We start from the raw sequence: 12131 nt of genomic DNA on the forward strand, positions 1-12131 counted from the left end.
AGAGAGAAAGAATAGAGAGTAAAGTGATGCATTTGTTTACTCAGACTGACTCTCGTTTAATTTTTCTCATGTATTTTATTCCCTCATTTTCAATAACCCTCAGTAGTTTTCCTCTTCCTTCCCTTCTCTCTTGATGGTTGGGAATGAGTTGTAGGTTTCAGTCCAGTATTTGACGTAGTATGATCTCAGGTCAAAGCTAAAGAGACGACACACAAATGTTACAATCAAAAAGTTTGAATGATGAAGGCAAAAATCAAATGGCAGGTTGAGTGACTTCATAAATCTTTGTTGTTTTTTTCTGTGGTCTACTGCATGAATTTTTGCTGCTGTGTTGGTTGGATCCAAAAATTGTCTGATCAATAGAAATAAAGCCTTCTAGCAATGCATGGCATGAAAAACACTTAAACACAGCAGTAAAAACAGCAGAAAAAATAAAAGAAAACACATTCTTCCATTTACATACAAAATGTTTCTGATGATGACTAGATTGTAAATTTTTACTTAGAAAGTAAAATTTAGGGGGGGGGCAGCTCTATGTAAAGAAGTGAGTCTATGAGCTCTGCATGGATTAAAATTTGAATATTGTCTTTTGCTCTCACTCTATCTCAAAGTCAAGAAAGGACATAGTACAACGTGTTAGTAGTCACGTAATTTAAAGACGAGATTTTAAAGTAGACGTTTCCTGAACCGTCCAGTGAGGTAAATCGCCTTGAAATGCCAAAACATTCGAAGGCCAAAGCAGGTCAAGAGGCCTTGGACTCTCCCAACCCTGAATCCCCGAAAACCACAGAGAGCTTGTCGGACACGGATGCGATAATGATGGCACTGAAGAGAATTGAACAAAATGTGGTAGCTAAGATTGATACATCGCCACATTATCATGTGAACCGCACAAGAAAATGAACAATTTTTCAAGGGACATGAGAACGGAAATTCCCGGAGTCTGAAAAGAAATAAAATCATATGCTACACAGATCGATAGCCTGGAAGAAGGAGCTAACAACTATGCTAACAGGGTCGTGGAGTTGAAAAATAAATTTACGTCTCTCACATTGGAAGTCACTCTGTTGACGGCCAAAACCAATGACCTGGAATGTCGCCAACGGAAAGACAACTGCAGAATAATTGGCGTGAAGGAAGGTTTTGGAGACACATGGCAGGGGTGGCTAATCTGCTGAAAGATATCCTGGACCTGACTTACACAACCACACTGAACCAAGTACACCAGAGCCTGCAGCCTAGACCAAATGGTGAAAATCCCCAAAGGGCTTTAATCATCAAATTTCACCACTTTAAAGAAAAAACTGATGTTCTTCGTAAGGCCGTCGGTGCAGAGCCCATGCTCCACAACAGGAAGCATTTCTACATCTACCCTGACTACTCGTCAGGAAGAAGAGGGCAGCTTTGCAGAGGTCAGAGGAATACTTCACCGGTGCCTGCGAGTTATAACCTGACACGTCAGATGGAAGTGGAAAACCTTTGATATTCAGTGTTTGGGAAAGGGCAGAGCCTTTAAAAAAAACCTTGGTGGGTGATTGGATGGACGTTCTGTCTGTCACATCTTTACAGGCCAATCAGAGCAACAAAACATGTGACGTTGTCTCCGCTACCGAGGTGTGTGTGCGCAGCAACCAAGGAATAATCTGCATAATGTGAACCATGGCGACTGTAGACATGTCAGTACACGACTTTTGTCGTTTTTGAAAAAAAAAAAAAAAAAAAAACTCAGTGCTGTTCTTTTTCTTTTAACAAAGAAATGTCGTCAAGTTCTGGTAAAACTGGCGCCTTAGCAGCATCCACGCTAGTGTCTTCTGCCATAATTGCACAGGCCTCTTGTTGCTGCTTGCTTACGTCATGACTCCGCCGTGCCCGAAAGTACTGCCCCTCATTGCTGATTGGTCCTGTCACTCTCAAACCAGGCCCAAACGGTTCAGACGAGAGCTTTGCAAGATGGTTTCGCCAGTGAGAAACACAGAAACAGGCTTTTCCATCTGCTTTGCAAGGTTACGGGAGTGAAGTATGGTGTTTTGTTCCCTGCTCCGCTCAAGATTACCACAGCAACAGGTGAGCAAAAAACCTCTGATGACCCGAACAAGGCAAAGCAATACATCGAAGCTAACCTTTGGCCTCGGTAGACGGGAGGAGAGTGAGAGTTAAATTGAATTGTAAATGAGAAGGTAGAATTTCAGAAAAAATATTGTATATTGTTACCCTTTGCCTTAGCTACCAGGAAACAAGTTAAACTTTTTCAAAGATTAAAACTTTGGACTGGAACTTCTTCCCTTTCTTTATCCTGACCAAAAATCCATTGAGAATGTACTCATCCTTAAATCGGCCTATTGTAAAGCAGTATTCTTTTAAACCAAACATTCCTCAGTACAAATGCAATCTCTTTTAAAAACACAGTACAGCCAAACTACAGTATTTTACCTTGCCATATTTTACATTAAATTGCAGGTAACCTTCAGATTCAACAATTTCTGTGTGTATTACCCAATGGAGGACTTGGTGATCTTGTTGTTGATTGTCAGGTAAGGTTGGTGGTATTTGGTGAAGGGAGGCCAGGCTACTGGGACTCTACTCTCACCCGAATTGGGATTGCTGGAAGGGAGAATAGGGAGAGTTTATTTGTTTTTTATTAATCCGAATCAATTAAGACAAGGCAGGGGATTTTAGATCAATTTACAACCATCATATTTGTTAGGAACAGATGAAATATCCTGAAAACGTGTCTGTCTATCTCTTCCTGATTCCCTTCTCTGTCCACAGTCCTACATAAATAAAGCTGCATTAGTCTGAAAAGAGATCAGTTTAAACTGCTTTAAAATTGTCAAAAGTACCTCAGACTTGTTGGATCTTTTTAAATAAAACCTGACCATGTCAACCAGACTACTTAAGCCAGGTCAGATCCAGTTTAGACAACTCCAAACCAGATCAAATATATTCCTATAATAATCTACTAAAAACAGTTCAAACTGGTCTAAAAACTGCTGAAGAAAATAAGAAAACATTATTTCATAGTTCATGTCAGGGTCACAAAGAAAGACATCTAACTGGTTTTATCATTCAAAACCTCAATAAAATGTAGACCTTGTTGTTGATATGTATGTTTGCAGTGCATGCTGGGAGTTTACCCAGTCTGTGCGAAGTTGGTCCAGTACGCGATCATGTACTCAGACAGATCTCTGTGTCGGGGGAAGTAGACCAATGGGGTGGAGAAGGGTTTACCAAACAGGTACTGTAGGTCCTCAGCATGCTCCGCCTCTACCCATTTAGGGAAACCTGGGATGCGAGTCTTCATGTTGAACAGGTAGGAGTAAGTACTGGCTCCACTGAGGGTCAAACAACACAAACCCAAAAGAGGAAACATGAATAATATACAAATAATTTCATCTTTATCTTTTCAAGTATAATATACCCCTCCACAGAGCTTTAGAGCTGACCTGGTGTTGTTGGCGTGGAGCTTAAGGGCAATCTGAGTGGGAACCAGGAACAGGAAGTCGGTCTCAATGTCAGCCACAGTCTTCTTCACCACGGCCTGCTCAGGAGCTGAACCCCAGTGAGCTGTGTAAACACTGTAGGCCGAAGAGACGGCAGCATTTCCTTTGTCCTTCGTCAGACCAGTCAGCAGACTCTTCACCTGCTGCCTGAAGAGCCCAAAGAGAGGCACACAACCACAACCCCTTTACTACATCTTTTACATCTCAAAATATCACAATTCAAACCTCTCTGTAGAAGGCCTCACAGCTGACAATTTATATCTGAGCAAAAACCAAGCCATGAGGTCAAAGGATCCTGTCTCTGAACACAGAGACAGGATCGTTGCAAGGCATGGATTTGGTGAAGGCTACATAAAAGTCTGCTGCACTCAAGGTTCTCAAGAACAAGGTGGTCTCATAATTCTCAAATGGATGAAGTTTGTCACAAATGGGACTCTTCCAAGAGCTGGTCACTAGGCCAAACTGAACAATCAGGGATAAGATCCTGAGTAAGAAAGGTGATCAAGAACCCCACAGTGACTGGCTGAGCCCCACAGATCCTGTGTGGAGATGGGACAAAGTTCCAGAAGTTTAAACATCACTGCAGCCCTCCTCTGATCTGGCCTTATGGAAAAATGGCTAGACGGAAGCCTCTCCTCAGTGCAAAGCACATCAAAGCCCACTAGATTTTCATTTGGAGTGTTTTGCAAACTCCAAGCGGGCTTTCATGTGTTTTGCACTGAGGAGAGGCTTCCGCCTTGCCACCCTGCCATAAAGCCCAGATCAGTGGAGGGCTGCAGTGATGGTTGCTCAGTTTGACCAGATGACCAGCCCTTGGTTGTGCCAAATATCCATCATTTGAGAATTATGGAGGCCACTGTACTCAGTGGTAAATCAATGGTGGAGATTTATTTTTGTAGCCTTAGCTGTGCTGTCAGTTCCTTTGACCTCATGGCTTCCTTTTTGCTCTGAAATGCCATTTCAGCTGTGAGGTCTTCTATAGAGAGCTGTGTTCCTTTCCAAATCATGTCCAGTCAATTTTATTACCACGGGTAGACTCCAGTCAAGGTGTAGAAACATCTCAGCAACGATCCAGAGAAATGGAAGGAAGCTGAGCTAAATTTCAACTGTTTTTGCAACAGGTCTGAATACTTATGTTTATACGATATTTCCATTTTTTTAATTTGAATTAATTTACAAAAACTCTTAAAATTCTGTTTCCACTTTGTCATTATGGGTTACTGAGTGTAGATGGATGAGAATATTTTTTTCAACTGTAGCATTTGGCTGCATCGTAATAAAATAGAAAAAGTGAAGGGGTTCTGGATACTTTCTGAATGTACTGTATGTAGTTGCTTACTTGCCTACGTGCCTACTTACTTACTTGATTACTTGCTTATAACATTCATACTTGCTTACTTACATACTTTCTTATTATGTATTTACTTGCTTACACATTATTTACTTGCCCACTGACTTTTTTCCTTCCACCATAACTCCTTACAATCTACTTCATTAATTACCTACTGACCGACTTTAAGAAGTTACCTTAAGAGCGTATTTAGAACTTAATGACTTTAAGAATGTAGCCTATACACTTTTACTTTAATTACTTTCTTATTATTTTCTTACTTTCTTACTTTCTTACTCCAGGAACATACTTACTTATTCACACACAATATTTTACAAAAGCAAGCATATAGCAGGCCATGATGCTCAGTACTCACACAGTGGTTTCATTTCTCATGTTAATTGAAGGAACATCGACTCCAGCAAATATGTGTCCATCCATGCTGTTGACCCCAGCTAGATAATCAAACTCAGCAGCATTGTGAAACAATTTACTGGGCTCATCTGGAATAAAGTCACCATCAACCACCGGGGCAAGTTCAAGGAGATCCATGACAGTACCTGCAAGGAGGACGGTGAGACATAGCTTGAGCACTACATCTGAATTGATAAAATTATTTGCTAGGCTCAGATGAGCCTAATGGACTCTAAATGAAATGTGCATGCCCGTAATGGAATTACAGCCAAAGATTATATTTTCAGTTAGAATATTATGGTAAAGTAGAAGTGCTACCGGCAAATTACACATCTTAGTTGGCCTATCCAGTGATGCTATTGAAGTTGCAACCGCTACTAAAGTAGCCCTGTTTAATTTGGTGTAGATGTTGGCTAAGGAGTTGAGACCTTTTCCCAGAATAAGCAGCACGTCAATTTTTCCAGCCATTGTGAGTTGAACAGGGTCACTCCTCTTCAGACATTCAATCATCTCATCTTCATTAATTTTCCAACAGCCAACTTTTCGAGCAATCTGCAAGAACATAAATGTTGATAGAGTAGAAGGGAATATTTATCACTTTGAACCACAATGATACCATCTACATGAGGCAGGATAAGAAAATAATGCAGACCTTCTTGGTGAGAGCCATGGGTTTGTTCTGTATAGCCCAGGGACTGAGTGCAACGCCACACTGTGTGATTGCTCTGCGGAATAACCCTTTACTGTAAGGAGACAGCATCTGAGGGACACACAGAGGAGATCCATGCAGCAGGGATGGTGTCTAAACTCTTCAAACCGTGTTTGGCTAACCCTCTCTCCATTTAACTTCCTGTCACCTGTAAAGTTGACTGGAAGTTGAACCTCTTACCTGGTAGCTGACACTGGCTGCTCCAGCTGACTGACCAAAGATGGTGATGTTATCAGGGTTTCCTCCGAATCCCTCAATGTTTCTGCGGACCCAGGCAATGGCAGCATGCTGATCCCACAGGCCATAGTTTCCTAACAGATAAAAGAGAGAACATGCTACTGTTTCCTGGGTAAAATTGAACTGGACATTAGCAGTTAGACTGGACTGCAAATTGGGCCAGTCCTCCCTGCAGATTACAGTCTGATGAAACTAAAAGTACCACAACTTCACCTCTTTCTGATCATCAACAGCTCTACGCTGTCTGCTATGATCATCAGTAGTACCCCTTCAGTTTAAAGAACAACAACTTTCATTAACATTAACATATTCATGTCTGGATTTAAAAAAAAAAAATTAAAAAGCCTCCAGCTCTCTGGACTCTTCTCCTGAGTGTTCTTCTTTTATAACCATGCAAAGCAGATAGATTTGCCAGACCCCATCTATCCAAATCTATTGACATTTCACAATAATGACCTTCTCCTATTAACTGTGGTATCCTTGCTGAAGTTACCTATGACTTATGATTAGGCAGTGCAGCAATAGATAGAGTGTTTCCACTCTAAAAACTATTGTTTATTCACTGGGGGAAATAAAACAGAGGGAAGATGAATGCTTCTTATTAGGTACATTTTGCCTACTTGGCGGTTTAGGTATACATTTTTTTACAGCACCTACTAGCTACTGTTTGTTTAACTACTTCTTAAACAGGTTGATACATAATTTAATCCTGGATTAGACCTCTACTTTTCTCTGTTAGATTTTACTCTGTCTGTAATGTTTGCAATGTGGTTATTTCATGAATGTAACTGCCAGACTTTGTTTTAAAAACTGGACGGCACTTCTGACAGAGAAAGCGTCTCACATGAACGGTCTGTGAGAGTGGCCATCAGAGATGTAGGGTCTGCAGCCAGACTGTCTTGGAAACATTTATAAGAGTGCAAAAAACTCACACTGATGTAAGAAACAAACTTTCCAGACTAGAAAAAGACAGGGCTGGGGAAACATGATGGTGCCACGAAACATGTGAACAGTTCATCTGCACAAGGCTGCCTATAAGGGGGGGCTTCACGGGCCCAGCCTTACAGATCATTGATGGAAGTCAGCTAAAATACATACAGTATTTTTAATAACACCCCGATATTATTTGTAACGTAGATATGATTTATTGGGGTGGCAACATGCAACTTCCGTTCATCATTGCCTCAGTGAAAATGTAGCTTGCTTCAAAATATAAACCCCATCTCCTCAAATGGTATGAGCGGCTTTATCTTTACCTCCGCCAAGGAGGTTATGTGATCCGGAGGGTTTGTTCGTTTGTTCGTTTGTTCGTTTGTTGGCAGCATCACTCAAAAAGTTATGGACAGATTTTGATGAATTTTCAGTGAATGTCAGAAATGGCATAAGGAAGAACTGATTAGATTTTGGAACTGATCCGGATCACCATCTGGATCCAGGAATTTTTTTAAGGATTCTGTACTATTGGGAGATAGGGCTAATGGCGGAGGTCTGCGCTGTTACCACTTTACACCAGGAGATGGCAGACATAAGTAACTTCAATCCTGGCAGCATTTTGGGAGTGTTTCTATTCAAAGTTTTGGAGTTTACAGACTTTGAAAGAGACGAGTCGGCGCGTAACAGAGAGAAAGACAGCGAATTGTAGCGTGAACACTCACAATACTCCAGTGAGACCATGGGTGAGACTGTCAGTGCATCTGTTGGCACCAGCAGGCAACGCTACCACCATGACAGTCCATCTGTAGTGGAGCCAATGTTTTGCCTCACTGTGTTTCCACCCTACCAGGGAGGGAGTAATCAGCAAATGCCGTGGTGGGGGGCACATGGGGTGATGATCCAGGAATATTTTAAAGGATTCTTCACTATTGGGAGATAGGGCTGATGGCGGAGGTCTGCGCTCTCTGAGTGCTTTTCTAGTCTATTAATGTTAACATAGTCAGCTGGTCCATTGAACTTGACTGTTTGGCCAGGACCTTAAGAAGGTCAGGACGCCAAAAAAGAGAAGTGAAAAAAGAAGGCAGCTGGCTTTCATTTTGACCACAACTGTCTCTTGATAACTGTTTTTCAGTCGGATCCTAAACTAAATCTAAGCCTGGCAGAAGAGCAAAATGCTAAGACTAGCACCAACTGCTGATCTGATGCACAATTATAAATAAAACTAAGTCACATCATGCTACAGTGAACCATTCAGTGGGCCTTTCAGGGGCTCAGCCATGTTTTTGGGCCCACCTGCACCTACAGCTAGCTGAGCCCCACACTCCATTGTTGCATACTTGAACTTTCCCAGCAACCCCTCCTGTCTGTAACCAAAATAATCAGAGTGAGTGAACCTGATGCAGGATTTAGGGCACTAGAACACAGAACATGAGCTTTATTTTGTTCACCCTGTCCCATTTTAGAACAGTTAGCAGCTGAGCTAAGTCACAGTTTATCTGCTAAAATACTGATAAGACCACAAAAAGATCACCAGTCCCTTCACGTGCATGCTGGGAAACAGCAGCTGGTACTATGTACACACTCCAAAATACAAGGTGAACTTTGGGATGTGAACTGAGACTGAAGGAGTATGGGGAAGGTTAACTATCAGCTCATGTAGAAACAGTATAGGTGTTTTGCTCAGACCTGGCAATCGGGAGTCTCCAGTGCTCAGGAAACCCAGTGTCCCGACTCTGTAGTTCACGGTTACAACGATGACTTTGCCTCTGTCAGCCATCTCCTTCCCATCGTACAGAGAGTCTCCAAGGATCGCCACATCATTTGACGCCCCCAAAAGGAAGGCTCCTCCAAACAGGTACACCATCACAGGGAGGCTTTTGGACACTGGTGGAGGTAGAGGGGGCAGATGGAAAGGCCAACATCCCAAATGAGATCTTGCTTTTCTGTAACTCTTTCTAACCACTAAATAAAGCTGCGATCACAAGGCATATTTTCCTTCTGGGGCTGCTGCAGTTAAAAAAACAGCACCTAGACAAAATCAGTGAAATTCTCTTTAGAGACAATGCAGAGCATGCATGTGTGTTGTTCCATACATTTTGTTCCTTGTGGGACGAAGATGTTCAGGTAAAGACAGTCTTCACTGCCCTGGGTGTTTGTCTGCAGCAGTGTGACCTGCAGGCAGCGATCCCGATATTTAGTGGCCTTCATGACCCCTGAAACCAAACATATGAACTTTTCTGTTCCTGTTGTATGAGCAAGGTTTTCTTCTTCATTATACTGACTTAACATAGTTTAAAAGATGGCATTTTTCTTCACTCTGTGTCTATGTGGTTAATAATAGGAAAGAGGAAGTTTGACATGTGACGGACACAGACCATTGTAGCTGGTGGATTGTTGCTTCTATGTAATAACCTGACTGAACCAATTTCAACCAAATGTAAACAGGTAAGAGATGTTTGGTTCAGGCCTGTATTAAAGGGATTACTAATTTAGATGTGAGATGTGGCAGTATGAATCTGTGTCTTTTACTGTAAACATAAATTACAGAGTATATTCATATCTGTGCCGTTCTATGTTATGCAGGCTTTCTCTGCAGCTGTACTAATGCCATTGACTAAAGTTTCAAACAGTGAAGTTGAAGAGTTTTGAACACAGTTTTTGACACCTTGATACAACCAGAACTGAGTGAGTTTTATTACCATCCCATCCAGGGTGAGGTTTTGGTTTCTCCCACTTGTCAGGGACAGCAGCAAAGGGAATTCCTTTGAAGACATCAACAGAACTGAACAGCCCCATCCAGTGATTCTTCCCCTGCACCTGTCCCGACTCCGTCTGCACCACACCAAGCTACACACACGTTGATTCAAACACACTAAACTTAACTCAAATAACTTGACTGAATCAATCTTGTATTAACTGAACCTAAAGTAACTTACTTAACCGACACTTGATAAAAAAAATGTAATGCTGCTTTTGACAGCCACCTGTTGCTACTTCCTGATCCAAATCCTTTTATTAGATGTACAGTGCTTAACAAATTTATTAGACCATCACCCAAAGTAAGGTTTATGCCACAGCTGCCCTAAATTAACAGCACTGGTAATAACCAAAATCATTTTTTATGTTTCTGCAATGGTTAATACACCAATATGTAGAAGCTCTTTAACCCAAATGATATCATTTCTGACTTCTCAGACAAGCCCAGTGAGCCAGCTCAAATTTGGGTATAAAAAGGTGAATTCAGTTTGAAATTCCTCATTCCTGTTCAAAATGGTAAAATGTGAGAGCTCACTGAAAATGAAAGAGTCCGGATTAAAGTTCTTCATGATGCTGGATGGTCTCTGAGACAAATATGGCAGGTGGTCTAATAAATTTGTTAAGCACTATATCTTTAGGTTTTTTTTTTTTACTCAGAGAGGAAGACAGTGGATAGAGTTGAGAACAGGGATGAGAGAATGAGGGAGAGACATGTTGGGAAGGAGCCAAGGGCCGAAGTTGAACCCGGGTCACCAGCGTGCAACCCAACCACTAGGCCATCTGTGACCCTCCTGATCCACATCCTGCAGCTTTCCTACTTCAGTTTCATGCAGTTGTAGAAAAACTAATCAGATATTTAGGCTTTAAAAAGTGCATTATGGCATTAAATTGCCCCTTTTTAAATACGAAAAATAATAAGGCATTAAAATATTCCAAAAAGTAAGTAACTGTATAAGGTATGTACAAAAACATGTGCTTAAGTATCAAAAGTAAAACCACTCATTGTTAAGATGGTTCAGAGAGTCAAATCCTTTATATATAAACATACATAAAACAAGACATAAGGTTAATGATTACATTTTTTTCAAACATTGAAAACAGAAACATAGTCACACATAAAAACAGCAATGCCTATGTTAAATTGCATGTATATACTGTGCATAATGTATTTTCTAACATATTAAAACCAAGCTATGTGTGCCTTTCTGAGAGCTATAAACAGCACTGTAACAGCCCACTGACAGACAGTGAGCTCTATAGAACACAAAAAACCAAATGAACCCTTTTAACCCTCAGAATTCCAGATGAAATCAGCCAAAAACTCCTACCCAGGTATACTCAAATTAAACTGAATGCTGTTGTTGAACCATTTGGAGTACAAGCACACAAGGAAGTGCTACCATGCAATTGCTGTAAACATATTTCAGAGTTAAAGATGCTCTGATGCTAGACTACATTGTCTATAAACACAAAGCACTTAGGACAGCTTGTAAACTACATATTGTACATGATAAAGATTTTTTTGCAGCTTTAAATAGTTATTTCTGTGTTTTTTAAGTGAGGTTGTATCACGTACTTGGCAATTTATAAATATAAAAAAGTTGGTCCTTTAAACAGGATGTAGTTGGAGAAGTTAAGCCATACAGTGTAGCAGATGGGTACAGTTTCAAGGTAAAAAAAAAAAAAAATAGGCCAAAGAACAATGCTGGCTCAATTGTAAGCTATTTTGAAGCATTTTATTTACCACCCAGGAAGCCTCAGTGTTTGTCAAAAATAGCTGTTCAGATACACTTATGTGGAAGAACACGTTGGCAGTAGGCGAAGCTTGCATTGCAAAATAGTGCCATATTTAGAAGTTTCCTGGGTGAAAAAAAAAAAAACTCCAAAAATGTTCAAATAGCACATTGTTTTTTGGCCATTTTTTTTTCTACCTGTAATTTGTTAAACAACATGGTGAAACTGTACCCATCTACCCTGTATAGTCTAGCTTTCCCAAGCACATTCTGTTTGAGGGGGCAACTACTATCGCCAAGACAGACAGCATGCAGCATACAAAGCGGCTAGTGACCAATACATAATATAGCTTCAGAAAAGAAACTATAATAAAACAAACTTACACATTAGTGATTAAATCTGAGCTGAAGAAACACTCACCTTTGCAGCTGAGGCTGAGTTCAGCCACATGCCAACCAGGAACACCAATAACATCATCATCCTCACCTGTCTGTGAGCAGTCACACACTCATTGATA

At 40.9% G+C, this 12131-nt stretch overlaps 1 protein-coding gene across 1 annotated transcript; it reads right to left on the reverse strand.

The window, feature by feature from the left end:
* Nucleotides 1-40: 40 nt before the first annotated feature.
* On the reverse strand, nucleotides 41-12131 carry LOC121510447 (bile salt-activated lipase-like). The gene is made up of 12 exons (XM_041788491.1): nucleotides 12035-12131; nucleotides 9823-9970; nucleotides 9217-9336; nucleotides 8810-9007; nucleotides 6134-6264; nucleotides 5897-6004; nucleotides 5673-5796; nucleotides 5207-5390; nucleotides 3444-3647; nucleotides 3135-3332; nucleotides 2494-2601; nucleotides 41-196 (listed from the first exon to the last, which is right to left on the reverse strand). The coding sequence occupies exons 1-12, from the start codon at nucleotides 12092-12094 to the stop codon at nucleotides 100-102; spliced, it is 1680 nt and encodes a 559-aa protein (XP_041644425.1). The 5' UTR covers nucleotides 12095-12131; the 3' UTR covers nucleotides 41-99.

The sequence above is a fragment of the Cheilinus undulatus genome, linkage group 5, assembly GCF_018320785.1.
Source record: "Cheilinus undulatus linkage group 5, ASM1832078v1, whole genome shotgun sequence".
In the NCBI taxonomy this organism is placed as follows: domain Eukaryota; kingdom Metazoa; phylum Chordata; class Actinopteri; order Labriformes; family Labridae; genus Cheilinus; species Cheilinus undulatus.

What these genes read in the sequence shown, in the direction of transcription:
- LOC121510447 (XM_041788491.1), bottom strand. Translation starts at nt 12,094, where the DNA reads ATGATGATGTTATTGGTGTTCCTGGTTGGCATGTGGCTGAACTCAGCC. An exon ending in ACTCAGCCTCAGCTGCAAAG is followed by an intron (nt 9,971 to 12,034) that starts GTGAGTGTTTCT and finishes ACGTGTGTGTAG; the next exon opens with CTTGGTGTGGTGCAGACGGA. An exon ending in ATGAGAAATGAAACCACTGT is followed by an intron (nt 3,648 to 5,206) that starts GTGAGTACTGAG and finishes TGGGCTCTTCAG; the next exon opens with GCAGCAGGTGAAGAGTCTGC.